We start from the raw sequence: 27,290 nt of genomic DNA, 5'->3' as shown, positions 1-27,290 counted from the left end.
TTCGGTAGTTCTATCGAAGTTTCCACTCGACCAAGAGCTTGTTAGCTAAGTGTCGAGTTTGCCGAAGTGGAGAAAAAATGGGTCGCTCTGTTCCGCTGTGGTCAATTCTACTGGTGGCTGTGTGTTCCCTGCTGGCAGCAGCCGAAAGTAGTAAGTATGGCCTCTGATCAACGCATCGGAGCTACTCTAACGACGATCGTTCCCAACCTTGCAGGAGAAGTCGTGTGCTACTACGGAACATGGGCCGTGTACCGTCAGAACGGTGGAGGGTTCGATATCAATAATATTAATCCCGCACTGTGCACGCAGCTAGTCTACGCGTTCTTCGATGTCGGTCCGGACGGTTCGATTGTCCCATCGGATGCAACCGTTGCCAGTGGGCAGTACAATATGCTGGCGAAGTTTAGCGATCTGAAGCAGAGGTATCCCGCCCTGAAAACGATAGCCGCCGTCGGTGGTTGGTCTGCGACCGACAAGTTCACCCCGATGGCCACCAATGCTCAGCGACGTGCAACGTTCGTCCGGAGTGCGGTAGCTTTACTGCAAAAGTATCGTTTCGACGGTTTGGACATCGATTGGGAGTATCCCACTGATAAGGGCGTCTTTGTGCAGCTTTTAAGGGATCTGGCGACCGCTTTCGCACCGAGCAAGTATCTGCTGACGGTTGCTGTTGGTGGTACCAGCTTCGAAGCCATCAATCGGTACGATATTCCGGCCATAGCGAGCATCGTCAACTTCATCAACCTGATGACGTACGACATGCAGGGGGATTATGGCGTCACTCGACACCAAGCCGCCCTCTACCCAGGATCGGCCGCACTGGACAATTCGGATTATAAGCGTGCGCTGAACGCGGAAGCAGTGATTACCTATTGGCTGAGTAAGGGTGCGCCTGCAAGCAAACTCACCATGGGTATCCCATTGTATGGACGTACCTTCAAGCTGGCCAACCCAAGCGTGGACGGTGTCGGTGCACCGGTCAGTGGTGTCGGAACTAAAGGTCCAATCACGCAGGAAGCAGGGATACTCGCCTACTACGAAATTTGTTCATCTCCCACCCTGACCCGCAAGCAGTACGACTCGGCACAGGTGGGCGCGTTCGCTTCCGGTGGTGGTGAGTGGGTCAGCTACGATAGTGTGGAAAGTATCGGACAGAAGTGTAACGTGATTGCAAAGTACGGACTCGGCGGTGGTATGGTGTGGGCGATCGACATGGACGATTTTGCCGGCAAATGTGGCTCCAAATTTCCGCTGATGACTGCACTGAACAACTGTGTCAACAGAAATGGGGGAGTTGCTCCAACTCCTGCTCCAACTCCTGCTCCAACGACAGCACGTCCTGCTACGGCCACGACCACTCGACAGGTAGTTACCACGACAACGACCAAACCCGCCACACCCGGTTCCGGCGTATTCGTCTGTCCCCGTGACGGTTACTTCCGCGATCCGCGCAATTGCGCCAGGTTCTACAGATGTTATGACGGTGGTCGACAAGCGTTGTTCGATTGTCCGGGTGGATTGTACTTCAACGAAGCTATCACTGCTTGCGATTGGCCATACAATGTCAAATGTTAATATGCTTCGCAATGACTCAATAAACTCGATATGTCAATGAATAGTTTGTTTGTCTTAGTATCGGAAGATTTGTATCGGAATTCACTGTGTCCACTGTGGCCTTGAAGTTCGGGATGGTGCATAGATATCGATATAGATACAACAAAGGTGATGAGTCGATAGAACCATTTAGCAAACCAGCGAGGAAAGAGTACTGTGCATTGCGTCCTCTAACCGAAAGAGGTTCAAGGCAGTGGTGGATTAAGGGTATCGGGGGCCTTAGGCGGTAAGGCGATTAGATCGTTAGATTCGCCACTGTAACTTAAATGTATGCGAAACAATTTCAATAGAACACGTTTCAAAGCACCTGTGGATCCATGGAGTATCTCCACTATAAAGATTTTATGTTCTAAACACTGAAATCAAATGCTCAAATCAATGATCAAGTTTAAAATTTGGGCTGTAAGCTCATGTTTTTATGGATGAAATGACTGCAACATTTGAACAGTCATGTTTACCACAGAGCTTTTAGGAACTGCAAACAAATAAAAATGCTTCTTTGAGAAGGTGTGTATCTCCCCTATTTCAAATTCGTTTCCCTCTGTTCTGGGACAAAATCAAACCACCTGCCCAAGCCGTAATATGTGCCGCTTCCTGTTTGCCTTTACCGGTACACCGTGCGAGCCAAAGCCAGGCAGACACAAAATCTGTGACGTCAATTGGATATTTAAAAAGATGAGTTGCTGCATCACGCAACGCTCTGGTTCAACGCGATATAAAAGAGATCGCGACCTGTTTGAGGTAGTTCTACGTTTTTGGTAGAACGTACCTCCACGAAAAATGACTCGCTTTGTGCCGCTGTGGTTTATTATACTGGTGGCTGCCTGTTCCTTGCTGGCAGAATTCGAAAGCAGTAAGTATCGCCTCTCATCACCGCATCGGAGCAGCTCTAACGACGATCGTTCCTTGCATGAGAAGTCGTGTGCTACTGCGGATCCTGGGCCTCGGTCTATGTGACCAGGGGAAAGTTCGATGTCGAAAATATCAATCCCGCACTGTGCACGCAGCTCGTCTACTCGTTCTACAACATCAAACCAGACGGAACGATTGTTATTCCCAACGAAGGGACCTTCTCGGAGGCTACGATCCTCAAGTTGAACGATCTGAAGAAGACCAATCCCGCCCTGAAAACGTTGGCCGCCATCGGTGGCTATAATGCAGGCACCGAAAGCTTCTCCAAAGTATCCAAAACCCCGGAGTTGCGTACCACATTCGCCCGAAATGCGGCAGCTTTTCTCAAAAAGTATCGATTCGACGGTATGGACATCGACTGCGAGTATCCCGTCGCGGCTGATAAAGCCAACTTTGTGCCGTTTCTAAAAGAGCTTTCGACCGCTTTCTCGCCGAGCAAGTATCTGCTGACGGTGGCAGTTGGTGGTACCAGCTTCGAAGGCAACGATTGGTACGACATTCCGGCTATATCGAAAGTGATTATCTTCATCAACCTAATGACGTACGACATGCAGGGGAATTATGGCGTCACTCGATACTTAAGCAGGGACCGGCCGCACTGGACAATACGGACTACAAGCAAGCGCTGAATGCAGAAGCTGTGATTGCCTATTGGCAAAGTAAGGGTGCACCTGCAAACAAACTCAACATGGGCATTCCCTTCTACTGACGTTCCTTCAAGCTGGCCAACCCAAGCGTGGACGGTGTCGGTTCACCGGTCAGTGGTGTCGTGTTGTGTCCGCACAAAACAAACATGAAGACGGTGGTGTACGGCACAAACAGAATATGTATTTTATCACTATCTTTGGTATATGTTCAACTGTTTACAATAATAAATAATACCACACAATAACACGCAATGCGGGGAGAGGACGGCTGGTCTCTCTCGCGCCGCGATCCTCACTGAGGACGTCACAGGATGACAGCCCTGTTGTCAACAGTGAGCCCTCAGGATGAGGCAGCGGTCTGTCCACAACATGTCGGAACTCCAGGTCCTCTCACGAGACAGGTAGAATCACTGACATACTACGAAATTTGGAATTCCACTATGCTGACCCGCAAACTGTACGATTCGATACAGGTTGGCACGTTCGCATCCGGTGGCGGTGAGTGGGTCATCCACCAGAGTACATCCAGTACGCCGGTCGTAAAATCCCTGTCGGGCCAAACCGGACCATTTGTTTGTACCCGTGACGGTTACTTCCGCGATCTGCAAAATTTTAGAATGTACTATAGATTTTATAACGGTGGCCGGGTGGAACATGGCAACTGTCCGAGTATATTGTACTTCGAGCGACTATCCATCTGCGATTATCCGTCCAATGTGAAATGCTAATGTGGCGTGCAGCAACGCTCAAATTAATCAGTAGGTTTGGCATCGTAGTTGAGCTTTGGCAAATTTTATCAACTTAAAAATAAAAAAGGATAAAAAAGAAATCTTTAGAACATCTTTAGAACTGTCCTCTATGTATGTGAACGACCAGGCGTCTCCACAAGTAAAGGGATTTCGAATTTCCATTCGTTCTAAAACATAAATCCAAACAACCTAATTGGAAGGTTAACAGTACTATGTAGATTTAATATTCAAATTACATATTCTGTAGGAGAACGCCGGAGGCCCGATCAGGTGGTACAGTCGTCAACTCGTACGACTTAACAACATGCCCGTCATGGGTTCAAGCCCCGAATAGACCGTGCCCCCATACGTAGGACTTGACTATCCTGCTATGGTAACAATAAGTCACTGAAAGCCAAGCTCACTTCACTAGTGGGTACAGGCAGGCCTGCTCTGGAGAGGAGATCCCTGCTCTGTGGACACAGTCTTGGACAATCCGAGCGGAGGATGTAAACTAGTGATGGGTAAAGTTGGCAAAAATCCGGAGTCAACTCCGATCCGACTCCGGAAGGTAAGTCCGTCCAGCATTATCCCGAGTCGTTCAGAATCGCCCCTAGTCGTCCAGAGCCGTTCGGAGTTGCCCGGAATCGTTCGGAATCGTGTGGTGTCGTCCGGAGTCGTTCGGAGCCGTTCGGAGTCAGCCGGAGTCGTCCGGAATCGGTTACAGTCGAAGTCGTCCGGATTCGGCCGGAGTCGGCCTTTGACACAAATGCATGTATGCGAAGAGAACGCGCAAAGTGAAAGAAAAATAAACACAACGACTCCGACTCCAAACTACTCCGGGCAACTATAGATGACTCCGAACGACTCCGGACGATTTCGAACGACTCCGCGTAGAACTAGTGGTTTGGATTTTTCTGGAGTCAGAATCGGACTAACAATAGCCGGAGTCGGATCGGTGACAGCGATCCCCAGTTCGGCATGAGACACAGGGACCGCGCATCCTGGAGAATGTTGAGAAAGATGAGAGAGGAATGATCCATTTGCTGATCAAGGTGGCAATTGGTATCCAAAATTATGTAATTGTTCCTAGCCCCTTCTGGACACTTGACATTGATCCTCAGAAATCAGATAAGCATTAAAGAATGGCAGTCCTTAAACTGACATCATTTGCGAAGAAAGATCGTCAGATGGACACTTTTTTAGTTATCACACCGTCACCTTTCAATGCGGGAATGTTTCCACTCCTAGAGTATTTATTTGTATTAATTTACGAGAACTGTTCGTAAAAAAAGCGTCAAAACTTATTGCAAATACAGATTATATATCCTTCCCTCCGCCGGAAAAGTTGGGGGATTGGGATCGTCTTAGTACGTAATAAAATTGAATGTGGTGACGAATTACCAACACGAGAAAATCATACAAATGCACCCACGGGCGACCGTCGACAAAAGTCCACCAGCAAATTAAGAGTTCCGGATGCCGAGGGCCTGCTCCAGCTCGGCCCGCTTCTGGTTCACCTTGGTGAAGAAGTACCGCGAAACGGCCTCCTGTGTCCACGGCTGGTGGTAGAATTCGGCCCGCCGCTCCTCCTCCGGATTGCCGACGATGTCCGTCATCGCCTTGAGGTCACGCGTTTGCGACACGATCCACTTCTGTATGAACGTTTGCGGATCCTTGGCGAAGCTGAGGAAGAACTCGCGATTCGTTTTCAGCTGATTGATCGTCTCGACTGTGTCGTGGATCTTGCCGTCGAGCGTCTGTATCTCCTGCTGGCTGGCCGTGCTGAGCAGGAACGTGTTCATCTGATTTTTGAGCGTGTCGTCCACCTCCACGTCGATGTCGTAGCAGGCGGTTTGCTTGTTTTCCAGCCCACCCTCGACCGTTATCACGTGGTTGATCACGATCGGATCGGGCGGATGCAGCAGCGGGTTCAGGCGCTGCGGAATCTCAGCGAACTTCATGCGCGGACAGCCGAAAATCTGTTCCAAATACTTGTCACATGCAATGTACTCCCGCTCATGGGCGTCCTGCAGCTTGTGCGTCTTGATGTACTGCCACAGGGCGGATATAATGACCGGACGCGTCTGTGTGTGCACGCCCAGCAAACGGGCGAGCCGTGGATCGAGCTTAAACTGCAGCGGTTGATAATCGAGCAGCAGCAGAATCGTGCAGCGCACATTCCGGTCACCCGGACGCTTCACCTGAAACCCGTCCGTTTCCTGCGTGGAGTGCGTACGGTGCCACTCGACCAGATGATTGTCCGGCCCGTACAGATCCTTGTCCAGCTCGATGACGAGCGATTTGAAGAAGCTGGAAAACTTGCGCTTTATCTTGGTCGGGTCCGATTTGTTGTCCTCCAGCAGGCGGCCCTCCACGCGCAGCTCCCAGGACGCAACGGAACCGTCCGGGTTAGCGTCACCCTCGCTGCCGTCCTTGCTCGGGTAGAATGTGTTCGAGATGAAGATACGCAGCTTGCGTTTCTGCTTCATCGGGCGCTTCAGTGCCTCCTGGATGTCCAACCGTTTGCGCATAATGGTCGCATCCAGTTTGCGTTCGAACGCCAGCAAGTCCATGTACGCCTGTGACTCGGGTACTAGGTCGCGCACCTTTTGGGGCAGAATTTTGTCTGCAAGTTTTTTCTTCTTTTTTACCGAATAATCACTGCAAAAAAAAAAGACAACAGGAAAATGAAGGAGAAGGAATTAGCAACAAATCATTTTTTAAAGACAGAATAGAATAAACTCACTTTTTCTGCTGAGCCTGATTCATTGAGGCACGGCTCTCGGCATTTCGCTTTCCTCCGGAAGACGCGGACATTGGAGAGCCCCGCATGCTGCCGCCCTGGAAGCCGGGTTGCATCGGGCGTTGATGCTGATTTTGAGCCGGCCCACCGCCACCTCCCATCTGCGGTGGAGGAGTGTACGCACGGGGCTATAATAGAAGAAAAACACACACACAGATAGTAATCAGAGCATTTTCCGATTAAGGCCAATTTCAGCTGGTGCTGCACCAAAGGTTCATGATGAAAACCTACCGAAAAATTGGTACCCGGTCCGTATGGACGCATCACGGGCGGCTGATTGTTTTGGCCTGGTGAAGCAGGATAACGCTGCGAGCCTGGACCGGCATTCACGTTGGCCGCAGGGAATCGCTGCGACATTGTGGAACGTTTCGTTGCAACGATGAATTGAGCAAACTGTTTATTTTATTCCACTTTTTCGACCCCGAAAATAAAGCCAAGCCAAAAAGCCATTCAACAAGACTGACAGTTAACTATGCCTGGTTTGACAGCTAGTCTTATGGTGGTGGGCATCCAAAGATGGGAATGGTGGTTCCAGCTATCGGATGGGATGGGTCGATGTAAACGTCAAATTCAAACACAAATTAGGCTGTTAACAGCAGAAAACGTTAATTAAGAACGAATCAACCTAAGATATTTAAAAATTTAATTTGACGAAATTTTCCTTTCGAGGGAAGGTGAATCCCTACAAAACTATCATAATTACAACAAAATAATTTCAAATTTAGTTTAATTTAAAATAAAACATACAAGATTTTATTGCATCTGAAAATGTAATTAAACAAACAATACATTGGACCCTTTTTTAAAGTACAGTTATTTGACCAATATACGCTTTTGTCGGTACATGTAATTTTTCTAAACGATTTAAATATTTAGAATTCAGAATTTAGAATTTTATCAACTTTGGAATTCTTCGAGCAAATTGTTCCGATTTGACACATTCCCTTTTGGTCAAATTTAAAAAACCAAAAACCAACACAATTGTAATCAGACCAATAAACTATTTTAGTGGTAAACTCTTACCAGTTTAAGCAAAATATAACAAAAATTAGATGTAATTTGGCTGCAATTCCGACTTATGCGAATTATTTAAATAGTGGTGGCTTCTGGCCGGCATTAATAGCATATGTTTGGGAATGCCTCTCAAAATGAAAAATTTACACAACGAGAAAAAATATCTCTTCTTAAAAATGCGAAAAAATTGCATCAAACAACCTTTCTGCCAGTTTTTCTTGTTTTTATTAAGAACCAATATATTTGAACATTATGTTTCAAATATGAATGCAGCCAACATTGCTCAAAATTGATAAACGCTAAACCATTAGCGTTAACTAACATTTAATAGTAATATTGATATTGATATTAATTAATTAATATTAATTGAGAAAAAGACCGACACCGCGAGTAAGACGGACACTTCTCGTAAACGTATGAAAATATTATTACCTATTCATTCAACAATCCAGCATGCAAAATAATAGTAAAACAATACATATGAGAACATTTATGGCATAATGTATGCAAATATGTTTTAATTCGCGAACAAAAACATTCAATTGTGCGGTCACTTATGGATCTAATTTGAATGCCACGGATTTTAAGCTCTGTAACTTGCATTGTTTGTATTTTCGGAAGATTTATTAAATGAATGAATTATCGTGATTATTAAGCAAAAAACTGGCGAAAGAAAAGTGATAAAATGGCTTGACCTACAGTCAGTCCAAAAAGTATTCGTCTAGCTGAATATTTTGCAGAAAAAGGCGAATTATGGCCGCAATAGGCATGGGGTGGTAAAAATAGTCATGGGGTTTGATAAAGGGACCATCAATACACACGTTTTGCTAAAAAATAAGCATTTAAATAGTGCAATAGCAACCAAAATACATAAAAAACTAAAAAAGTCGTTTGATGGGCGCGCAAAAAGTATTCGTCCATCAGACTTTTGGCATAATATGCGTAAGAAAACAAAGGTTATGGAATCAAAAAATGTCCTGATCGTGTTTCTTATTGCATTTATGACTATTGGTGACTACTTGCACAACGCAAGAACTCATTTTAACCTTTAAAAAGGCGTATTTTTGATCCACTTATCCTACAAGACTTGTTCCAATTATTCTCTGGTAGAAATATTGCATTTCCGGACTACGTGGCCAAGTTCCATTGAAAAAATGGCAACTGATATCATATTGAGAGTCTACTAAATCATTTTCATCAGTTTGGTTTCAGCTGGTTTGACGTTTCGGGCAAATGACAATGCCCTGTATGTTCTCCAGTTCGACTGTTCTTGAAACATGTGATACATTTTAAGTAAAATTTCTGAGAACTGGCACTCAAAGTACTTAAAAAATGCATTAATATGTTTCCTCATCTCGTCTCCAATCATTTTGAATCATTTTTCCAGCTCACCTTTCCTCACTGAGCCCTAGTATCATGACTCCATGATGCTACCGTTACACGAAATTTTGATGTTGCATCTTAGTAGACTGTTTTCGCTATGGTAGACGTCAGCCGTATGACCTTGGCGATTTAAACATGTTTTAAAATGTTAGTAGAGCCTAATTTGAAATAAATTCCTGCATTATTTGATGCACCTTAACAGATTTGGCCACTTTCTGTGTATGGTATTATTCAAACAAAACATGTTTGTAACAACTCACTCATTCAAGCTATTACATGACCAGCTACGATGAAATGCAGCATGACCCATCAACCAAATGTGACCCATCTCTTTTCCTGATCTTATTGGCCATCACAAAATGCATTGATTCCTTGGTAAAATTTTATTTTTTGGACATTAAACCGCTTCTTTCGTTAGATTAACCGTCAAGAATGGCTGCTTACATGGCAGTTTGTAACACAATTAGTGTCAGAAAAATGGCCAAACTCTGATCAAATGAAGGAACGAGGTCTCCCACACCTTTTGTAACCTTCAAAAATGAGAAGGATAGGTTATGCATAAGTTAAATATACGATTTTCGCCATCATGCTCCAATCATTTAACTCCCCCGCTTTTAGTGCCTCTCTGACCGCTTGAAATCCATTTGAAACAACAGAAATACATTAATTTAGAAAAGTGTCACCAGCAGATTGATAATAATAAATTTAATTCACGTCTACGTAGTGTTTGTCCAGCGTAAATAATTAAAAAGCTAGATGGACGAATACTTTTTGCGCGCCCATCAAACGACTTTTTTTAGTTTTTTATGTATTTTGGTTGCTATTGCTATTTTTTAGCAAAACATGTGTATCGATGGTCCCATTATCAAACCTCATCATTACTTTTATCGCTCCATACGTATTGCGGCCATAATTCGTCTTTTTCTGTAAAATATTCAGCTAGACGAATACTTTTTGGATTGACTGTATGAACAAGTTGCTCAAAAATGTTGAAGTCGCAGACTTTTCACGGAGTAATTTTCGTAAAGGGAAATTCTAAACTGTTGTTCTGTAAGCTGTAAGCTGTAAGGGAGTGCCCGTCCTTTAGATCCTCAAATGCAAATGCCTTAGATTCTGCATTCTACTATATGTTACAAACGGCGCTTACAATTCCTAAATTGACGGCTGAATGAAACGCCGTTGTAGTTGGACAAGAATTGATTTATGTACGTACCAGGACGTCGAGCAATGGGATGTGTTAAAATATTATAAAATTCGAAAATATTGAAAACTTTAACGTTTTCAAAAAGGTGTCCATCTTACACTTCCTGGTGCCCATCTTTTCCATACCAGGTGTCCGTCTTACCCGAGGATTTCAAAACTGCACAAAAAAATCATGTTTTTATTTCATTAAAAATCACAAAAATCATTGATTGGATCATTGGTGCCCATCTTTTCCATACCAGGTGTCCGTCTTACCCGAGGATTTCAAAACTGCACAAAAAAATCATGTTTTTATTTCATTAAAAATCACAAAAATCAATATAAACTTAAAAGTTTCAATACATTTTATGATACAACAAGAGTTTAAGATAAGGTCACTTGGTCGTTGTATTACTATATTCCTATTTTTTCCAATATTTTCCTTAACATGTCCATCTTTACATACCTCCCCCTATGAAATTGAATAAATCTTCATAAATTCTTGTTTTTAAATCTTGCGGTCATTTAGGCCGTTCAAACGAGAAAAAAAATTCAATTCCCATTCAAACATCAGCTTGTACTACTTTTGAAGCCGGTATTCTTGTATTGTTAGGATTAAAAAATAAATGAATAAAGAGCATCATTGGGAATGGTGCTATTTTTTTAATATTTGCCCCTGGATCATAAATGTCGTTTTAAAATTGTTTTGGCCAACTATTTTACTGGGTTTGCTGATTAGGAGTTGTTTAACGTAAACACATACTTTGTTTTGGCTTAATAAATAAAAAAGGTATTTTGTAGACTATGACACTCTTTAACAAGCACACGATGCTTTTTAGAAATTCGTACATAGTTAGTAGAATGTGCAGGGATGATAATGGATCTTTAAGGGAAGAACATGCTATGAAGTCAGAGGAATTTTGTAGCTGTTTATTAACAATATATTAATAATGTTGTATTAGCAATGAAAATCACGATTCGTAGAAAAATAGAACCAGTAGTGATGTGATAGGGATTATACTGTAAATTTGATGAATTGATCAACATAAATCCCACTATTTAAGCCACTATTTAAAAGAGCCACCGGGAAGTTTGATTCTATTTAGCTATTTTGCATACACTTAAATGGACTCCAAAGTAAAACTACTCTTTTTTCATTAAAAATAAGGGCAAAAACTTTACAGTTGGCAGAGAATTGTAAATATATATATGCAATCTAAATTTATGTTATTCCATTTCTATTATTACAGCAATATCACACTTTTTATACACTACTTCTCATTACTTTACGATACATGTCATATTTCAGGACATAGCAGGGCGTTGGCGTAGAATGGCTTTATTTTATTTTGAAACATTTTAATCACTACTCCAGCAAATATTGCTACAAAAACAAAACTTATCTCTAGGAGGATTCACGCAGTATTTGTTTTGAAATTGAGTGCCTTTTCCATGCAAGTCTCTACTTTGCTCTCGCGCAGTAGCGATACGGGAGCGGCAATATGCTTTACAAAGAGCGATCAGTCCAATAGATTCTTTACAAAGCACATTCATTGTGAGCAGTGATAGAAGAGAGGAGCGTTTGTTCTTTATTAACATAACATTTCATCCTTGAAAGATACACATCTTACCCAGTTTCGATGCAGATCTTAAACATACTTGTTAGCAGCATTGGGATTACCCTTGTTTGTCTAATCGTTTCTACGCACGGATACAGGGCTACTACAGCGCGCGGTAAGCAGCAAAAACCAATCGTGGGACGATATATGATTTTTTTTTCTTTACAGAAATGATTATTCAAAACCTATGCGTCTGTCCGTGCGGCAATCCTAGAGGAGGAAAGTTGTACACCACGCCAAATATACGAGTAAGTAGATCAAAATGTAGCGCGTAATGAATGCAAGTGCGTAAGCCATTATTTGTCTCATTTCAGTTGAATTGGTTCGATGCCGTGTCCTACTGCAGCTCGCTCGGAATGTCGATCGTTACGATAAAGGATACCAACGAGCGCCAATTATTGCAGCTTCATCTGGACGGAGATCGAAGATTGACACGATCGCAGAAAAGAAGCAAAATACCGTACTGGATCGGAGCGAATAGTTTGATCGCCGGACAGGGGCTTCGATGGGGTCTCACTGATCAGGAGGTGAAAGAATCTGCTGAGTGGGCTGATGGGGTAGCGCCGGCCAATAATAGAATGGAGCCATTCTGTGTTTATATACAGGGCTCTACAATGAGTTGGGTTGCGACTTCTTGCGATGATGAACCGAGGCAATTTATTTGTGAATATTAGAAGAATAATAGGACCAATGTAAAGCATTAAAAAAATAAACTCCTCAAATGTTTCTACCGAGAAAACGCACGATTTATTCACACTTTTCAATGTTTTCGGAACTGTTGACAGATGAACGGCTTCTGCTGCGTGCATTGGAAATCGTTCCACTCGTACTTGTCCATCGCAACAGCGACGCATCGTTCGGCTGGCTGCTGGCCATTCTCACCGCGAGCATGGTTCGGTTCACCTGGAGCCCATTTGCTGTACAACGCTGGTCGTCCAGTTAATGCCCAACGGTAAGTACCCTGCATGCCGAGATCATTCGCTCCGATCCAGTAAAACTCGTCATCCGAGTCGGATTCTTCCTCCGCGATCACTTCGCCCATGGCTCGTGCTTCGTCTTCGTTCAGCACCTCGGCCAGCTCCATGCCAACGCTGTGGCAGTAGGCAACGGCACCGAACCAGTCGCTGGTCTGCGAAGGATGGAATTGGTGATACAGTTTTAGGTTTTGGATTTGGATACGGCTAGGAATTCTATTCTACCCGACTGATGGGAATAAAGTATTCTTTCTCCTCAAACGGTTTGCATGGGCAAAGGCATGGGTTTTGTTGAAGAATATCTGGAAATGATTATAACAAATTATTACGTGAATCGGACCTAAATTGGACCATAACGAAAACTCCATAAATCTTACCATCCACAGTTTTAGGAACCGATAGGTCACCACAAACCACTGTGATGACAGTAATCATAACTGTGATCATTAAATTCATTTTTGGTTTATCACTTTTTTCCTTGAAAAGGAGTACAGTATAACAGTACAGAAAACCACACAAACTTCTAAAGACTATACGTTTTATGAGAGTGAGCTTGAATGATCGTAGAAGCACCTTCTGTGCAACTGCGATTGGGATGCGATGATAAGAGGTATGCGTGAAGAAGGCTACAGACAGGTCAGTCTAGGGTGATAAGGCTTGGGATTCCCGTTGGTCCCCTGCTGAATCATTGAAGTAAACTTATTGACATTCATCGCGTGTGGAATAGTATTGTGAAAGAAAAAAAAGTATAATTTGATTATTGTAAATCAATAATTAGTCATAAATTTGAATTCATAAAAATATTAATAAACAATAATGACATATGTGGTGGATTTTTTATTTCATTAATGGTGGAAAATTTCTTTTAAAAATCAAAAATCCATCAATTTGTTATATTTATATTTCAACACGAAATTGTCGTAGTTTAAAAAAAACATTCAAAGTGTAGACTTGGTTTGTTGGCTGTACGCTTTTATTTAAACAAAGAAAAAAAGCAAATTATTCACAAATTATTCACAAACATTATTTCATAAGACAACACAGAAATAATAAAAAGAAAAGTTGAGGAGAAACACATTTGTTTCGCCAAAGAAGAAGGAGCAGATCCATGTACAGGCGGTCCCCGAGATACACGGTTAATGGGGACCGAAAACGGCCGCAAAAAACCGCGTATCTCGAATTTCCGCGTAAGTCGAATCTCGTGATTTCTCGCCAAAATATCACTAATTTTCGTGTAAATTTGCAACTAGGGGGTGGTTTTAGCCACCTAATCAATTATTTGATATGATTCTAAATGAAATAACAGTTTCAAACCTTTTGAAATAGTTTTTAACATCCGATCAAAACAGAAATTATTTGGCATTTTACAATAGATGAGTCAAATCAGTACAATTTGGTCAAAGAACTGTCAAATTTAGAAAACCGCGTATCTCTGAATCCGCGTATAAGAGGTACCGTGTATCTCGGGGACCGCCTGTATCCATATATTCAATTTATCCTAACAATATATTTTACTCTCTTAATTCTTCAACTTTCTTGTATTAAGTTAAAAAACAGCCGTGCTTCTAGTTGTTCTACTCACTGTTTTATGTAATTTTATTATTTCTTTCTTGATTTTATTTTTGTAACTTTTAGTAATATTTTTATTACTCGTTACTTATTTTGAGTTGAAAATAACTAAAAAAATAAACACTTGAAACTTTTGGCAAGTATTCTTTTATTAATTAAACTACACATTGCTGGCCAGTAATGCGAAACCTTATGTACATACACTTAAAAACGTGGATGAGAGCGAACAAGCGCAGGAAACAGACACGAGATGCCGAGGTAAAAAGAAAACAGAACCACTAAACTGATAGTAAACAGTAGAAGACATTCACAGTTCTCTAAAATTATTAGGAAAAGAACAACAAAATAGATAAAAGAAAGAGGAAAGAATAAATTGTGTTTTAAAAATAACCTACAGCATCTACTAACTGCACGCGACCACTAACACCGCTTTCAAAAACCAGAGCATGAGAATGGGAAAGAGCTTACTTAAATCACTAGTTTTCTTTTGTCGTTGTTGTCTCTCACTCTCCGTGCTCCACGCCCGCCGGCGGCCATCGTGGTCACTGGAATTGATCTCGTATATGTGTATATGAGCTATATAAATACTACACGATAGAGTAAAAAAGCTGAGCGACTTTAAGGGGCGACGTGCGTGAGGTGCCGACTGGCCAATGGACGTCGATGAATGGTCACGACTATCTGCTGCCTTCCGTACCCCACCCCAGCCTGCTGTTTTTCGTCCATTTCGCCCACTGATTTGGAACGAAACACTTAGTTTGAACACAATACACAGCATGAAAGAAGAAAAATCGGCAAGAACTATGATCACTTCCGAGCCACAGCAGCTCGAAAGTGCAGTAGGAAGAAGGGGTATGGGCAATCGGATAAACACAGTCACAGTCCGGTATGCGGACGCTTAGACCTCGCAGATGAAGTACGTCTCGAAGCTGCAGGGTGTGTCGTTCCATTTCAGACCCTTGCCGTCCCGGTTCCACAGCTCGAGACAGTGCTCCTCCTCGCCGTTTTCGTAGCGGAAGTTGTTCGGTTCACCGGCGTTCCAGTTGGTGAAGGAAAGCGGTCGACCGTTCGACACCCAGAAGAAGCTACCCTCCTCGGCCAGATCGGTACCGGAGGTCCAGAAGTGTTCGGTGGCGAGACCTGTGAGCAAGAATGGAGAGGAAGTTATGGAGCGAGTTATTGCATGACTGACCAAACCAACTGGAATCGTGCATCTTACCGTAATCCTTTACGTATTTTTCCAACCGATCGTTTTCTTCCTGCGTCTGTATGCTCGCAAGCTGCATTCCATGGAACCGACAGTACTGCAGCGCCTTGAACCAATTTGCCTGCAGCAGAATGATAATACATTGCTTTTAAGTAATTTGTATTTGCGATATTAAAATGTATCTCTCTATACCTTGAAGAAAATGCTGAGATAGTAACGCTTTTCGCCAAGCTTCAGCAGTGGCATAGTCCATCGCGGTGGTGCAGATGATTCTTCAACGCAGTTCGGACAGTCTGTGATAGAGGAATGTAAAAGGTATTTGTTTTAGTGTTATACTGTGCATCGAAAAGTTACAGAATCAATCAACTACGCACAACACACAAAAAGATTTGTTTTGTATAAAGCAATACAAGTTGAATGTTAACATTTGTCTTTTTTGCTTGGCTAAACATTATTATTAGGAGTTGAAATAAATTAAAAATATCTATTTGAATTATTGATTATTTGCTGAGCGATTTATTATAATTAAGATTACATGGCTCTCAGTATTGAAGTTTAAAACAGAAGACCCGAAAAAAAAACAAACAAGGGAAATAAATGTTGCAAGACGGTGCAATATAACTATTTATGCAGATTTATTAGAAAATTCAATGTAAAATGTATGAAACGCGTGTGGTCGAATCCATCTTACGAATGGTCAATTTGAAAAACTTTATAACATATCCCCCAAGGGTTCTTGATCTGCATGCAACGAGCCCACGAAACGCAGCATAATCCAACATGCTGTTTAATGTTAGTATAACAAACATTACAGTTGGCTAAGTCCACAATACATCTTAGACTAGAGCTAGATGTAGAAAAAATATAAAGTGCAACAGTTTTTTTTTATTATTAACTATAGAAAACTATGATTATTAACCACACAGAATGGCAAACGTATAAATAAACAATAATGATCCTTTTCTATTCTTTAAAAAAAGAATGCAAATCAGCTAAGTACTATTGATCATAAAGTCATTATTGCAAGTAAAACGGCAATTTTGTCTTACCTGAATAATAAACAAATAACATCATTATTACAACATTTAGCTTTTGCATGAATCGATAGTGTTTTATATTTGTTTTTTTTTTTCTGTTTCCGTACCTTTTTCTGTTAAAGTCCCCGAATGTTACAAGTCCTTAACACTAATACTCCTAAAATTGTCATTGCAATTGGTGTCGCTTAAACGGAATGAAATTGGTTCAGAAGTTTTTCTAGTCTTAATATATTTATTTTATTTTATTTACCTCATTATTATGAATTATTATATGTATGAGAATTTTTAAACATCTGAACATAAATATTTGATCGGTTTCAATAAGCTTTAAGATATATATGTTTGTACTTAATTTAGGATTTGGTTAGTGATTATAAAATTTAATGTATATCAACCACGTTTTATTAACCTTATTAAGATATTATAATATGAATATCTCTAGAGTTAATAGATGTCAACCTAAAGCCTTTTCTATATTTACTTTCATTTACTTATTACCACACTAATTACCATTTGTGGCGTATTCATTTGTTTTATAGTTATCTTTGTGGTTTGAAATTTAAAATCAAATCAATTTCCCCTTTTGAATCTTATTTAAACAAAATAGATTAATTAATGCTGGCTGGACAAAAATAGGATTTGATTTGAAAGCCCCATACATATTCAATCCGGTCCAAACCATTCGTACCCATGTCGTATTTCTTCCCGAGCCGCCGGATGGAATGAGATAAGATTTAATGCTCACTCTAGTTCGCAGACTTTAAAGTGACTAGCAAAAAAAAAACAATGATTATGTGTGGCGACAGTGGAACTGAAAATAGCTTAATAGCTTAATCACGCACCACTTTAGGATGCATAACACTCACCCACTGGACGATATTAATTGCTTCATTTGTAATTATTTCACATCCGCTTGGCTTTCACCAACGTGGCTATTGTCCTGCGCCTAGTGCTAGTGCTACTTTTGTCATTGTATTTTGCTCCTGACAAATTAGAAACCACTAAACCATCAGTCACTGAGGAGAAGGCCAAGCTTTGAAGATTCATTAGGATTGAGCGAGGATGAAAAATAAGACAAAAGCTACAGAAGAAAACGAATTATCGTCTTCGTCTGATCGAGTTGGTTGCATGCCGAAATGGATCGCGTGTGGTGGCGTGCGGGTTCATTTGAATAGAATCTCGATAATATGGTATTAGCTAGATATGAGAGGCAATGTTGTTTTTTGGCAGGCTGTTGCAAGCTGAAGACAGTTTAAACACATGGCAAATTAGATGAACCATGACATACGAAATCTTGCACCGTGAACAGAATGCCATAGACATCGATCGATCATCATCGTCCGCCGGAGGGACAAACATTCATCCCTAACCCCTGCCACTTCCTCTACGATCATGAGGCACATGGGGAAAGAACTAGCCTGCACGCAGACGGGGTAGACAACGTATATGCAGGTGCATTAAGGTTAAGGTCATCTGAACGTAGCTCTGAAGCTCGGGAGGATCTGTGCTATGTGGTTGCGCATTAATTAAATTCTTTCCACAAACGAGCTTGGTCCAGATGGGCCAGCCTTACTTACAGTGGACGTACCAAGGTCCACAGTGCGCGGTGGAGTTTGACAATGTGTGAAATATTACAAGGAATATTATTACCAGCGCTCGTAGTGAAAGGAGTCTGACCGGTGAGAGACTCTCCGGTCAAGGGATGGAAGTAATATGTCCGTGTGGTTGTACTCTGAGCGACAAGGGAGTTTGTAAACAATGCAAAACCGCCTCCATGTTTATCCACATAACTGATGAAGATGTTTTCAGTTAACATCTAAATAAAATTAATACTGTTAATTTGCATGTCGAACGAGTTGTTTGATTAATATTCTGCTGGTAAATATGATTGATTTGAGCTCCTAGAAGATGCAGTCAAATTCCACAACATTCTTTGAAGAATTCTAAGAATTTAAATTTAATAGTAATTTTAGCGAACTATAAACAAAACATAATAGCATTTTCTGAAAATAATAACCCTTCTCTTCAACGAAGTAAAAGGCATACATTGCGTGATTTTCTATATTGAGAAAAAATACTATAACCTTTCATTGAAGTATAGATTTAAAGTGATAAAAGCAAAGTTTACAATTTCCCTTCAGTTTTGGTATCCAAACCAAACGGAATATATTATGAAAATGAAAATCTCTAATAACCTCTTCTTTGCAACTCATGCAGGATCTGAAAACATCAAAATAATATTACTACAATTAAATACAATATGAAACCTAATTTAATCTCTATTATCGATTTCATCTCCGGAAACTGCCAGAAGCTAGGTACCAGTCATGTAGAAGCATTATGCGAACAAGCACCAAGCTTAGCAGCGAGGACGAGACGCTGAAATATGATCGAATTTCTCAACCTTCGCCATACCGATGCCGATCACATACCGGTCATACCCAAACCTCACGCTCCGGTCCCGGCAGGAGCTCAACATTTCGTGATCTCTGTCCATTTAAAGCAGGCGCTACTTATGTAAGCATGCGGCCGCGGTGCTGCTGTTGTAGTTGGGAGAATTGGACGAGCAACCAACCACCGGTCTCACCACCATCTCCATTCCAATGTCCAAGTCCCATTCGATGCCCAATTGCGTAATATTCGGTACGGGAAGGCGGAGGGCGCGGAGAGAGGAGGATGGTGTATAATTCAATTTTGACATTCTCGTGCGAAGACGGAACCACCGAGAGAGGTACTCGAAAAACTTGATTTCATTTTATTTTTCACATAAAGCATAAAGGCGATGAGCTCCTAAAAAAGGCGCTTACTCTTTACACCGAAGTACCGTCCAGTGCCGTGACATCCGCTAGTGTCCTCCTTTTTTCGGAGGTTAATGGGAGCCTAATTGTGAGCGCAGTTAACGCCTTGACATTTATTTCAAGGAGCGGTGACAAAGTTGATGTTGATGCGGTACCTGCTTGCAAACATGGTAAGGTCTTGAGGAAATAGTGCTGCCGAAACCACCTGATCGTTACGGTACTCAAAATGTGCCCACATGCCAATTTGAAGGCTCTCGAAATCGATTGTCTGGTAATATTGTTGGACATTGTAAACAACATGAAGGTGTACAGTGAAGAAGCGGTTAAGGTCAGTATTTGAAGCCAACGGGCAGCTATTTGCGCTTTTGTCTAATGCTGTTAAACACATGTGACATCAAAGGCTTTCCGAAATTCGGCGAACAGATTCTGTTTGATGTGCAAATATCAGTGACATTATAAAATTCAATTTCAAACTGCTTGCTTATGTCCGATGACACATTACAGACTAGAAGTACAAATATCAACCCATTTATCATTCCTAGAGTATAATGATACCCATCCTAATGGACAATGGTTTATACCTTTCCAACAACGGTACGATGTCATTGTTGCGTCGGTCGATTCATCAGATATCCATCAGTCATTAGGTATCTTCTCGTGATCAAAGACTCACCAACATTCTGCCCCCGGGGAGAAGGATACGTCCATGAAACCTGATCACCCGATCCCGAGGCAATCTGAGGCACCCTGCGCTGGCCTCTAAAAATCATTCAGTTCATAACGAATCCAATCAAAAACAGCACTTAGTGATGGCCGGAAAGGGTCATCGCGTTTACTGCTGCCTTTGCTGGCGACCGACGCATTTCCATTTCATTCCATTAACTGTATTGTGTCGTTTACTGCCGACCCAAACAGCAATCGTCCATCGAACGAGAAATTGTGCATTCATTCGGGGGGATTGCAGGTTGTAAAAAAAAGCTACGGGTGAGACGATGGGAAAAGTCTTGAACAGGGAATAAAGAAGTTATGACGATCAAAATGTCATTAAATTCACATGGTCATCCATACTAGGATGCTGGGAGCTGACAAGAGTGATTTTGAAGGTGAGAGGATATATGTGTGGTTCATCTACGCGGCCTAGGGCAGCCCGAACGAAACATAACCTCGTTGCATATGGTGCCCCAATGCCAGTGTCCCTGGGGCAGGTTACGAAACGTTCGAAACACCAAACAGTAAGGAAGTGTAACCGTCGGCTCAACAGGTAGGTCGTTTAGTGCTTAGTGGTGCTAACAATACATCAAACTCTCCACCGATCATATGTCTACTTCTGAAGACAATTAATTCGAGCCAGCTTAACCTCCCCCGTACCGACTGACAGTGGAGCTGGTTGTGAGCATTATCGATACATGAAGAAATCTTGGGGCGTTAAATGGATGCTGCGTGCCGTCAAAGCACGTTACAATTGTCTATTGTACACGGTTTGGATGGCCAAACATTGAGCACAATTCCTTTTGTTGATTTTCCGCCGACTGCATAAATTGATGCGTGCCACGTGCCCGATTAAGCGTGTGCCCCAATGCTGATGACAACATCTGCACACGCACGCCTGATTGATACAAAGCATTTGTTTTTTCACTTCGCCTTCTTTTTTATAGGTTGAGAAATTACTTCGCTGCTCCAAAAGTGGCAGAAAAGGGTGCGAGGATCGCGTGATTATTATTTACGTAGCAGAGTTTCAAACCCGTTCTTCAGCTCCAGGTGTGGGCTTATGTGAGAGTTCATGCGTAGGAATGTTGCAAAGACAGTGGTAATGTGTCGGTGCCGGTAATAGATGATCACATTAGCTCATACATGCTGCGAGGTTTGACGCATGTTTGATCAAACCATTCGAACGCATGGACAGAGGTGTTTGATAGATTGAGCGTTTCGTTGCAAAGGTTAGGTCAATATATTAGCAAATTTGACCGCGTCGACAGGCAAACTTGAATGGAGTTGCTTTAATCGAAGGTTAATGATGTTTCGTTTGTTAAACGTCTTCATTTCAAGATTGCGTTACACTACTAAAATGTGCCCCGTTTAGGAGAGACATTTTTATGATATTCCATCAAACAGTATGTTTTGAATTGTCAAGGCTTTACTTACTTTATAAAATATAAATTTCAGGTTAATTATATTATATTATAAAACTCGATAGTTTTTGTGTATTAAATGAAAAATCTAATTTTTGTATTTTTGTATGTGATTTGTTCATACTTTTTACAGGAAAAGTACTAATATATTTCTAAATTTAATTGAAAGGCTGTTATAATTATTCAACTTAATTAAAATCAAACATGTAAAGAACTGTATTCAATTTAAAAAAATATGTGTTAAATCGATCATTGAAAGAATGTGAATTACGGTGTATCTCAATTTATCTCCAAACAAGAGCTCCCTTTTACAATAGTTGTAGTAAAATGAAGAGGAATAATGGTTGACAGTTTGAGCAATTTTTGCAATCATTCTCAATCGATTTATTGACTTTTCCAAACACATATGTCAAAAATATAAATATAAATAGTTGGACTATTTTATAAAAGCTTTAAAACCCACAAATAAAATCATCAAAACACCTTTATGGAAATTTAAAAAAAAACAGATTAACTCTCTGTGTAATGTTTCAAATTGATTAATAAATTTAAAAAAAAAACAATAATTTAAAACAGATATTAAATGAAACTAAAGCATGTTGCAATAATGAAAAAATCTGATCTATAGTTCCAAACAAACTGGAATTTATTTGACTTCCCAACACAAGCTTTCCGAGCGTAAACAAACGCCAACTAGAACAGCCTTGAACGTGTGAAAATTTACCAATAATCATTAAACCTTCGCAGCGACAGCCGAAGCAAAAGGGCACATGCATTACGACCGATTGCCGCCACAAAAACCAAACCCTTCGGTTCGACAGACCTACCGGAAGCTTGCGCCATCGACGAGATGGCGCCATTTCGGGCACATACTTTACGCGCTTCACGCAGCGTAAGCACCGCCACCGAACACAGCACGCAGCCGTCGATCGACTGAAATCTAAAGTGACTGAGTGGATGGGAAATGGCGCATACCGCACCATTATTGCGAAAGGACATGTAAACTGCGGTAGCATAACATTGACGGAATCTCACCCCGACCTCCCCGACGGCTGTTCCCAGCGAGCAGAAAGCCGAATCCAACTGTGAATCGATCCAGCGCAATCGGTAACGTAATCCACCATATCGGCATAATCCTGGCCCTATTCCCGCTCGCCCTCAATCGCGACACCGGATAGCAGCGCTTGCCCCTCCCCCTCCTACCGCTGCCATGTGTGCTTCGGCGAACCGGCTCTTAGGCGATTGGATCAGCATGATGGTAAAGGGTCACTTTCTTCGGCCATAATTATGTTAATCGAGTCGAGCGGCACAAGCTCCTACCAACGCAGTCGAGCAGGCATTTGCCTGGTTTTATCAATTCATGATGTCATAAAGAGGCAGAGAAAGGAAATCTCCAACCACAGTCGTCGGTGTTGCTTTCGGTTTCATCCCTCCTGTCGTGTTTTGTTAATGCTTTTAATAAAGGAAGCGCACACCCGCACACACAAACATAAATACACACACACATATACACACATAGCGAGAGGATATTTTAGGGAATAATAATTACTGGTACCGTGCGAGTTGCCCGCGAGAGCCTTTGGCGTTGCACACTGAATTACACTTTCACTGAGCAGCAGCACCAGCACGGCCAGGACGAAGCCCATCCTATTCCATCGCACACAGTGTGACACGAGCTTGTTTGGCTGCATGTTGGAAGCTTTGGTGTTACGCTTGTATGTGTGATCTTAAACCTCGATTTAAATTTACACACTGTTTAGTGATTTGCACTGTGTAAAAACACAACTGATTCACAGAAAACAAATAAATCCGATGCAGCTTCTTCCGTTGCACGCTACTCCATTCACCTGTACGCACGCGGCAACTTTAGCACACGAAAGAAAACAAAAAAAAGAAACCCCGTGTCACACTCTTACAGCACAAGTGCGCACAGCTTTCGTGATCGACGACTGCCAAACCGCAACTAAACACGCACGCGCTCGAAAAAAGACGCCAAAGACGCGCGGCATCGTTTCAGTTCGTTCGCTCGCTCGTCCGGCCCACTGCATGTGAGATGTCCCAACCCCCCACTCTATCCAACTTCTACCCTTCACACCCCTCCTCGCATACAAAAACCACCCCCTCCCGTGAGGCACGATTCGAACGATCGAGCCGAACGAATCGACCGAAGAGCGACCTGGATGGATGCACGGTGCACGGTGGCTGCGTCTTCCCCGGGCCCACCGGGTTCGTCGCTTGTTGGCGAGCGCAGGCTCGCACACGCGCGTTGAAGTCTTTCCTTTGGTTTGAAGCTCGCGCGAAGCGAACAAACACATAGGAAGGACGCAACCCCGAGGACAACTACTGCAGTGGAAATTGGATCGTTTGTGTGAAGCCGGAAGGGGAGGGGAGGGACAAATGAAACCAAAGCTCCCATTTCCTCCCCACCCTACTCTGCTACTCTCCCTATTTCTTTAACTCAGGCAACAACAGCAACAACAATAACAGCAAAACAAATCGCCTAAAACAAGACAGGTGGCCTTGGGAGGTGTGTTCGTCCGCCCGCTAATCCGCAAGGTGGTTCTGTTTGGTCGCGGGCGATTTTTTTTTGTTGCTTCGCGTTTTGTGCGACTGCAAAGAAAAGAAGAAGAATCAAAGTGCGTTTGTTGGAATGCAGTTTGGTTGCGCCATCGCGTGGTGCTGAGGCGCACTGGGAGGAGTGCGTAAATTCTAGCATCTTTGTGTGCGAGTGTGCTTGTGTGTCACCATCTAAGGGATCGTTTGGTTTAGTTTTACTTCAATGTGCGCTTAGTGCCTGCGAAGAGTACTGGCTGGCGCGTGCATCTGATCGATCTGAACCGGTTTATAGCTGCGCGTTAGAAGAGATGAGTCGCTAAGGTCGGTTCCACAAGTGTATGGCGGGGGGAATGTACCACTTTTGCTTTCATTGAACGCAAACACAAACACGCACGAAAACTCTCAACTGGATCATTTTTACATCATTCAGCCCTGTTACCGGGCAGTGGTATCGAAAAAGAAATGTTTCACCTTTCGTCGTAGACCCTTGGGCCTTTTTTTCTTCTTCTATGTTGGTCAAACACTTGAACCATGCGGATGTGCGCCCCAAAAATGGAACAGTCCCTCTTACAGTTGTTTTGGTGTAGCGGTCGTCAAATTCGTCATCTTGTGTATCATTGCGCGATGTAAACAAAATGGTTACACAAGCAACTGGACGGATCGTTTTTGTGTGTGCGCGCCCATTTTATGGACGATTGGCGAGCAGTGCGTTTTTTTCTTACACTTGAGCGATAAATTGGGCATATCAGTGAGAGCGAGTTTTATTACTTTTTATTTCTCTGACACAACATTACGAGCTCTGCAATGCTTTTCGGGAGAGGAATCCGGTGACATACGCAAAATAATATGTAACACGCATACAGATGGACACAACGTGCCGGGTTATGTCAGGCCTTCAGGGATTGGAATTGACAACTTATATGCCTCCTTTTATCGACAAAATAAACACTGTCTCACATGTTCAACAAACATTGATTTTAGAATTCGTTACAATGCCTTGTGTGTACATATGAAACTCCTTCAGCAAACGAAACGTGACACAAACAAGCCCTCTAGCGAATTCACGATTCATAAATCACCCTCAATGTTCAATGCTTGACCATCAACCCGAACATGTCTACTGTCTACTGATCCCCTTTGAAATATGTTCATTCAGATAACGCAATCGGAACGTGTTACCGAGTAACGCCGAATGTCAGGATGCAAACGGCGTCCTGACGGTTTCGGTAGGCTCGCCCGATCAGTTGGCCTGCCAGATACGATCGGCCATCCTTGAGGGGCTGAAGCGTTTTGAGCTTGATCCACGGGGTCAAACACTCACCAGCGCGCGCACCATATGCAGGGCGTCCTGAGTAAATGCCACACCAGTGCAGACTGGGGGCAACCTTGGGCATCCGGGCGAAGTGAACGTTGGAATGTCACAGCCAGCGAAAGAGACAGCTCAAGGATTTGGTTTCACTTTCTACCAAACTCACCGGTGAATGTTTTCGGTGTCGGTGTATGTAGTACGCCCGGCATGTGTGAAGCAAAGTAAGGAATCGAACACGAACGTCGGGGTTTTTTTTAATATTTGTTTTGGGGATAGTGCTATTAAAGCTGCATTTTCTTGCAGCCTGTGTAGCTCCAGGTCAAGCAAACTACATTCTTAATTCAGGGTTTAGTTTCGGGGAAGGTGGTTGATTTACTGCAAGAGAGTGGCGAAATGATAAGCCGCTTTTGCTAATTGTTTGCTGCTTGCTGTTCGCGTTACGTTGGAACGCAGGATGGAGCCGATTCTGTGGGCAATTTATACTTTTGCCATAATAATCAGGTCAATTTGCTTCCCATAACGGCATGATTGTGTTAATTAAAAGTAACAAGCTCTAAAGACGTATTTTTATTGAGTAACGAACACCGTACGCAATGTTGACAGGCTTAACAGTGGCAAACAAACAATTCAGAGAATGGCGATCGGTAATAAATTTCAATTAAAGTGGTCCGGTTCTTTGCGTCGTGTTACATAAGCCGAATCACCCTCAGGCACATTCCAGCCTTGATTGGATTAGAATAATATGTACATTGCTGTACTGTCCACTAGCTAGCAGCAGCGGCAGGGAAACAGGTGCCAAGTAATAATAACAATTAGCTGGCATTGATTATTTATGAACCAATCATATGGTAGCTGACACGTTCCAATCTTTCCCAAGTTGCAGCAAGCTCCCCCACACTGTCACGACATGAATGTTGAATTATTTGTGCACCCAAGCCATTGTTCTAGCTGTTGCGTCCTGCATCCGCTCGCAATCTACAAACGATATCAATGACGTTGTTCCATTTTGTTCTCGTCTCGGTCTGCGGGAAAAATCTGGGATCGGTTCGATAGACGGACATAAGTTTTAAAAATAGTGCCCGACCTTCACCGCCCGTAATTGAGAGCTTGAGAACTCGTTCCGATTCTTGGTAATTCTAGATCAACCAATCAGGGCAGTATCTTCTGTTCGAAGCAACAGAACGACCGCATATTCGCGCCATCACGCCATCGCTAGCAGCCACTCGAGCAAACTCAGGTGAGGTCATTGTGTTCCGGTGACATTTAGAATTGGCTCCGTTCGGCGAATCATGTTTCCGGCTTGCGAAAAAGAATCCTCAAAGACACGCACAGCAGCACACACATTAGCATATATCGGTTCGATTCGGTGCGGTTGGGCAGATCAGTACAATGTATAATGGAGGATTTAGCAGTGAGCACCGCTGGGAACGCGCAAAAGTTCAGCCGGGCGTGAAGAAGTGTGGAGAAGCGTAGAATATTCAGAGCAAAGCTATAAAACAGATCTTTCCATATAATGTCAAAGTTCTAAACGATCTTTCGATAGTGTAAAATGGAAAAGCAGCCAAGCCTGTGCGGAATGGCATGCGGAAAGCGATTTCAGTGTGTGTTAACAGAGTTGCTTATTAGCATATGACATTTATGTGACTTTATGGTGGCCAGAGCTTTAATCTAGAATTTAAAACAAAAGTTAAAAAGGATGCTTCGTTAATAAATTGCAATGGATTAAAGAGCATCACGAAACAGCAAGGAAATGGTGCAGATAGTGACAGGGAAAAGGTTAATTACGAACCCGATACCGTAAAGAAA

General features: G+C 42.5%; 6 protein-coding genes across 8 annotated transcripts; 3 read left to right on the top strand and 3 right to left on the bottom strand.

The window, feature by feature from the left end:
- LOC121593936 (chitinase-3-like protein 1) lies at window positions 1-1,616 on the top strand. The gene is made up of 2 exons (XM_041916733.1): window positions 1-150; window positions 215-1,616. Exons 1-2 carry the CDS (start codon window positions 78-80, stop codon window positions 1,573-1,575), a joined length of 1,434 nt encoding a protein of 477 aa, XP_041772667.1. The 5' UTR covers window positions 1-77; the 3' UTR covers window positions 1,576-1,616.
- Window positions 1,617-2,393: 777 nt separating this feature from the next.
- LOC121593326 (probable chitinase 10) lies at window positions 2,394-3,426 on the top strand. The gene has a single exon (XM_041915584.1). It carries the CDS (start codon window positions 2,874-2,876, stop codon window positions 3,153-3,155), a length of 282 nt encoding a protein of 93 aa, XP_041771518.1. The 5' UTR covers window positions 2,394-2,873; the 3' UTR covers window positions 3,156-3,426.
- A 1,697-nt stretch (window positions 3,427-5,123) lies between these two features.
- LOC121593800 (brahma-associated protein of 60 kDa-like) lies at window positions 5,124-7,173 on the bottom strand. The gene is made up of 3 exons (XM_041916492.1): window positions 6,939-7,173; window positions 6,651-6,835; window positions 5,124-6,565 (listed from the first exon to the last, which is right to left on the bottom strand). The coding sequence occupies exons 1-3, from the start codon at window positions 7,062-7,064 to the stop codon at window positions 5,368-5,370; spliced, it is 1,509 nt and encodes a 502-aa protein (XP_041772426.1). The 5' UTR covers window positions 7,065-7,173; the 3' UTR covers window positions 5,124-5,367.
- A 4,569-nt stretch (window positions 7,174-11,742) lies between these two features.
- Window positions 11,743-12,644, top strand: LOC121594137. Its single transcript, XM_041917138.1, has 3 exons — window positions 11,743-12,020; window positions 12,074-12,153; window positions 12,220-12,644. Exons 1-3 carry the CDS (start codon window positions 11,927-11,929, stop codon window positions 12,577-12,579), a joined length of 534 nt encoding a protein of 177 aa, XP_041773072.1. The 5' UTR covers window positions 11,743-11,926; the 3' UTR covers window positions 12,580-12,644.
- On the bottom strand, window positions 12,628-13,488 carry LOC121594138 (C-type lectin 37Db-like). Its single transcript, XM_041917139.1, has 3 exons — window positions 13,257-13,488; window positions 13,105-13,181; window positions 12,628-13,034 (listed from the first exon to the last, which is right to left on the bottom strand). The coding sequence occupies exons 1-3, from the start codon at window positions 13,333-13,335 to the stop codon at window positions 12,666-12,668; spliced, it is 525 nt and encodes a 174-aa protein (XP_041773073.1). The 5' UTR covers window positions 13,336-13,488; the 3' UTR covers window positions 12,628-12,665.
- Window positions 13,489-14,586: 1,098 nt separating this feature from the next.
- LOC121593310 (C-type lectin 37Db-like) lies at window positions 14,587-23,686 on the bottom strand. Of its 3 annotated transcripts, XM_041915558.1 has the most exons (5): window positions 23,467-23,686; window positions 23,169-23,404; window positions 15,848-15,948; window positions 15,668-15,776; window positions 14,587-15,588 (listed from the first exon to the last, which is right to left on the bottom strand). In XM_041915558.1, the coding sequence occupies exons 2-5, from the start codon at window positions 23,308-23,310 to the stop codon at window positions 15,347-15,349; spliced, it is 594 nt and encodes a 197-aa protein (XP_041771492.1). In that variant the 5' UTR covers window positions 23,311-23,404; window positions 23,467-23,686; the 3' UTR covers window positions 14,587-15,346. The 3 variants fall into 3 exon arrangements, with proteins under 3 accessions (XP_041771492.1, XP_041771491.1, XP_041771493.1); XM_041915557.1 differs by having other exon boundaries at window positions 23,169-23,686; XM_041915559.1 differs by having other exon boundaries at window positions 23,175-23,679.
- Between the last annotated feature and the right edge of the window lie 3,604 nt (window positions 23,687-27,290).

Source organism: Anopheles merus, chromosome 2L (assembly GCF_017562075.2).
Source record: "Anopheles merus strain MAF chromosome 2L, AmerM5.1, whole genome shotgun sequence".
Lineage (NCBI taxonomy): Eukaryota > Metazoa > Arthropoda > Insecta > Diptera > Culicidae > Anopheles > Anopheles merus.
Note: the sequence above shows the minus strand (reverse complement) of the source record. Positions and strands in the feature narration are given on the sequence as shown.

What these genes read in the sequence shown, in the direction of transcription:
- LOC121593936 (XM_041916733.1), top strand. Translation starts at nt 78, where the DNA reads ATGGGTCGCTCTGTTCCGCTGTGGTCAATTCTACTGGTGGCTGTGTGT. An exon ending in GCTGGCAGCAGCCGAAAGTA is followed by an intron (nt 151 to 214) that starts GTAAGTATGGCC and finishes CCAACCTTGCAG; the next exon opens with GAGAAGTCGTGTGCTACTAC.
- LOC121593326 (XM_041915584.1), top strand. Translation starts at nt 2,874, where the DNA reads ATGGACATCGACTGCGAGTATCCCGTCGCGGCTGATAAAGCCAACTTT.
- LOC121593800 (XM_041916492.1), bottom strand. Translation starts at nt 7,064, where the DNA reads ATGTCGCAGCGATTCCCTGCGGCCAACGTGAATGCCGGTCCAGGCTCG. An exon ending in GACCGGGTACCAATTTTTCG is followed by an intron (nt 6,836 to 6,938) that starts GTAGGTTTTCAT and finishes CTTCTATTATAG; the next exon opens with CCCCGTGCGTACACTCCTCC. An exon ending in AATCAGGCTCAGCAGAAAAA is followed by an intron (nt 6,566 to 6,650) that starts GTGAGTTTATTC and finishes TTTTTTTTGCAG; the next exon opens with TGATTATTCGGTAAAAAAGA.
- LOC121594137 (XM_041917138.1), top strand. Translation starts at nt 11,927, where the DNA reads ATGCAGATCTTAAACATACTTGTTAGCAGCATTGGGATTACCCTTGTT. An exon ending in CAGGGCTACTACAGCGCGCG is followed by an intron (nt 12,021 to 12,073) that starts GTAAGCAGCAAA and finishes TTTTCTTTACAG; the next exon opens with AAATGATTATTCAAAACCTA. An exon ending in ACACCACGCCAAATATACGA is followed by an intron (nt 12,154 to 12,219) that starts GTAAGTAGATCA and finishes GTCTCATTTCAG; the next exon opens with TTGAATTGGTTCGATGCCGT.
- LOC121594138 (XM_041917139.1), bottom strand. Translation starts at nt 13,335, where the DNA reads ATGAATTTAATGATCACAGTTATGATTACTGTCATCACAGTGGTTTGT. An exon ending in GGTTCCTAAAACTGTGGATG is followed by an intron (nt 13,182 to 13,256) that starts GTAAGATTTATG and finishes AATCATTTCCAG; the next exon opens with ATATTCTTCAACAAAACCCA. An exon ending in ACTTTATTCCCATCAGTCGG is followed by an intron (nt 13,035 to 13,104) that starts GTAGAATAGAAT and finishes CATCCTTCGCAG; the next exon opens with ACCAGCGACTGGTTCGGTGC.
- LOC121593310 (XM_041915557.1), bottom strand. Translation starts at nt 23,310, where the DNA reads ATGCAGCCAAACAAGCTCGTGTCACACTGTGTGCGATGGAATAGGATG. An exon ending in GGGCAACTCGCACGGTACCA is followed by an intron (nt 15,949 to 23,168) that starts GTAATTATTATT and finishes CCTCTATCACAG; the next exon opens with ACTGTCCGAACTGCGTTGAA. An exon ending in ATCTCAGCATTTTCTTCAAG is followed by an intron (nt 15,777 to 15,847) that starts GTATAGAGAGAT and finishes ATTCTGCTGCAG; the next exon opens with GCAAATTGGTTCAAGGCGCT.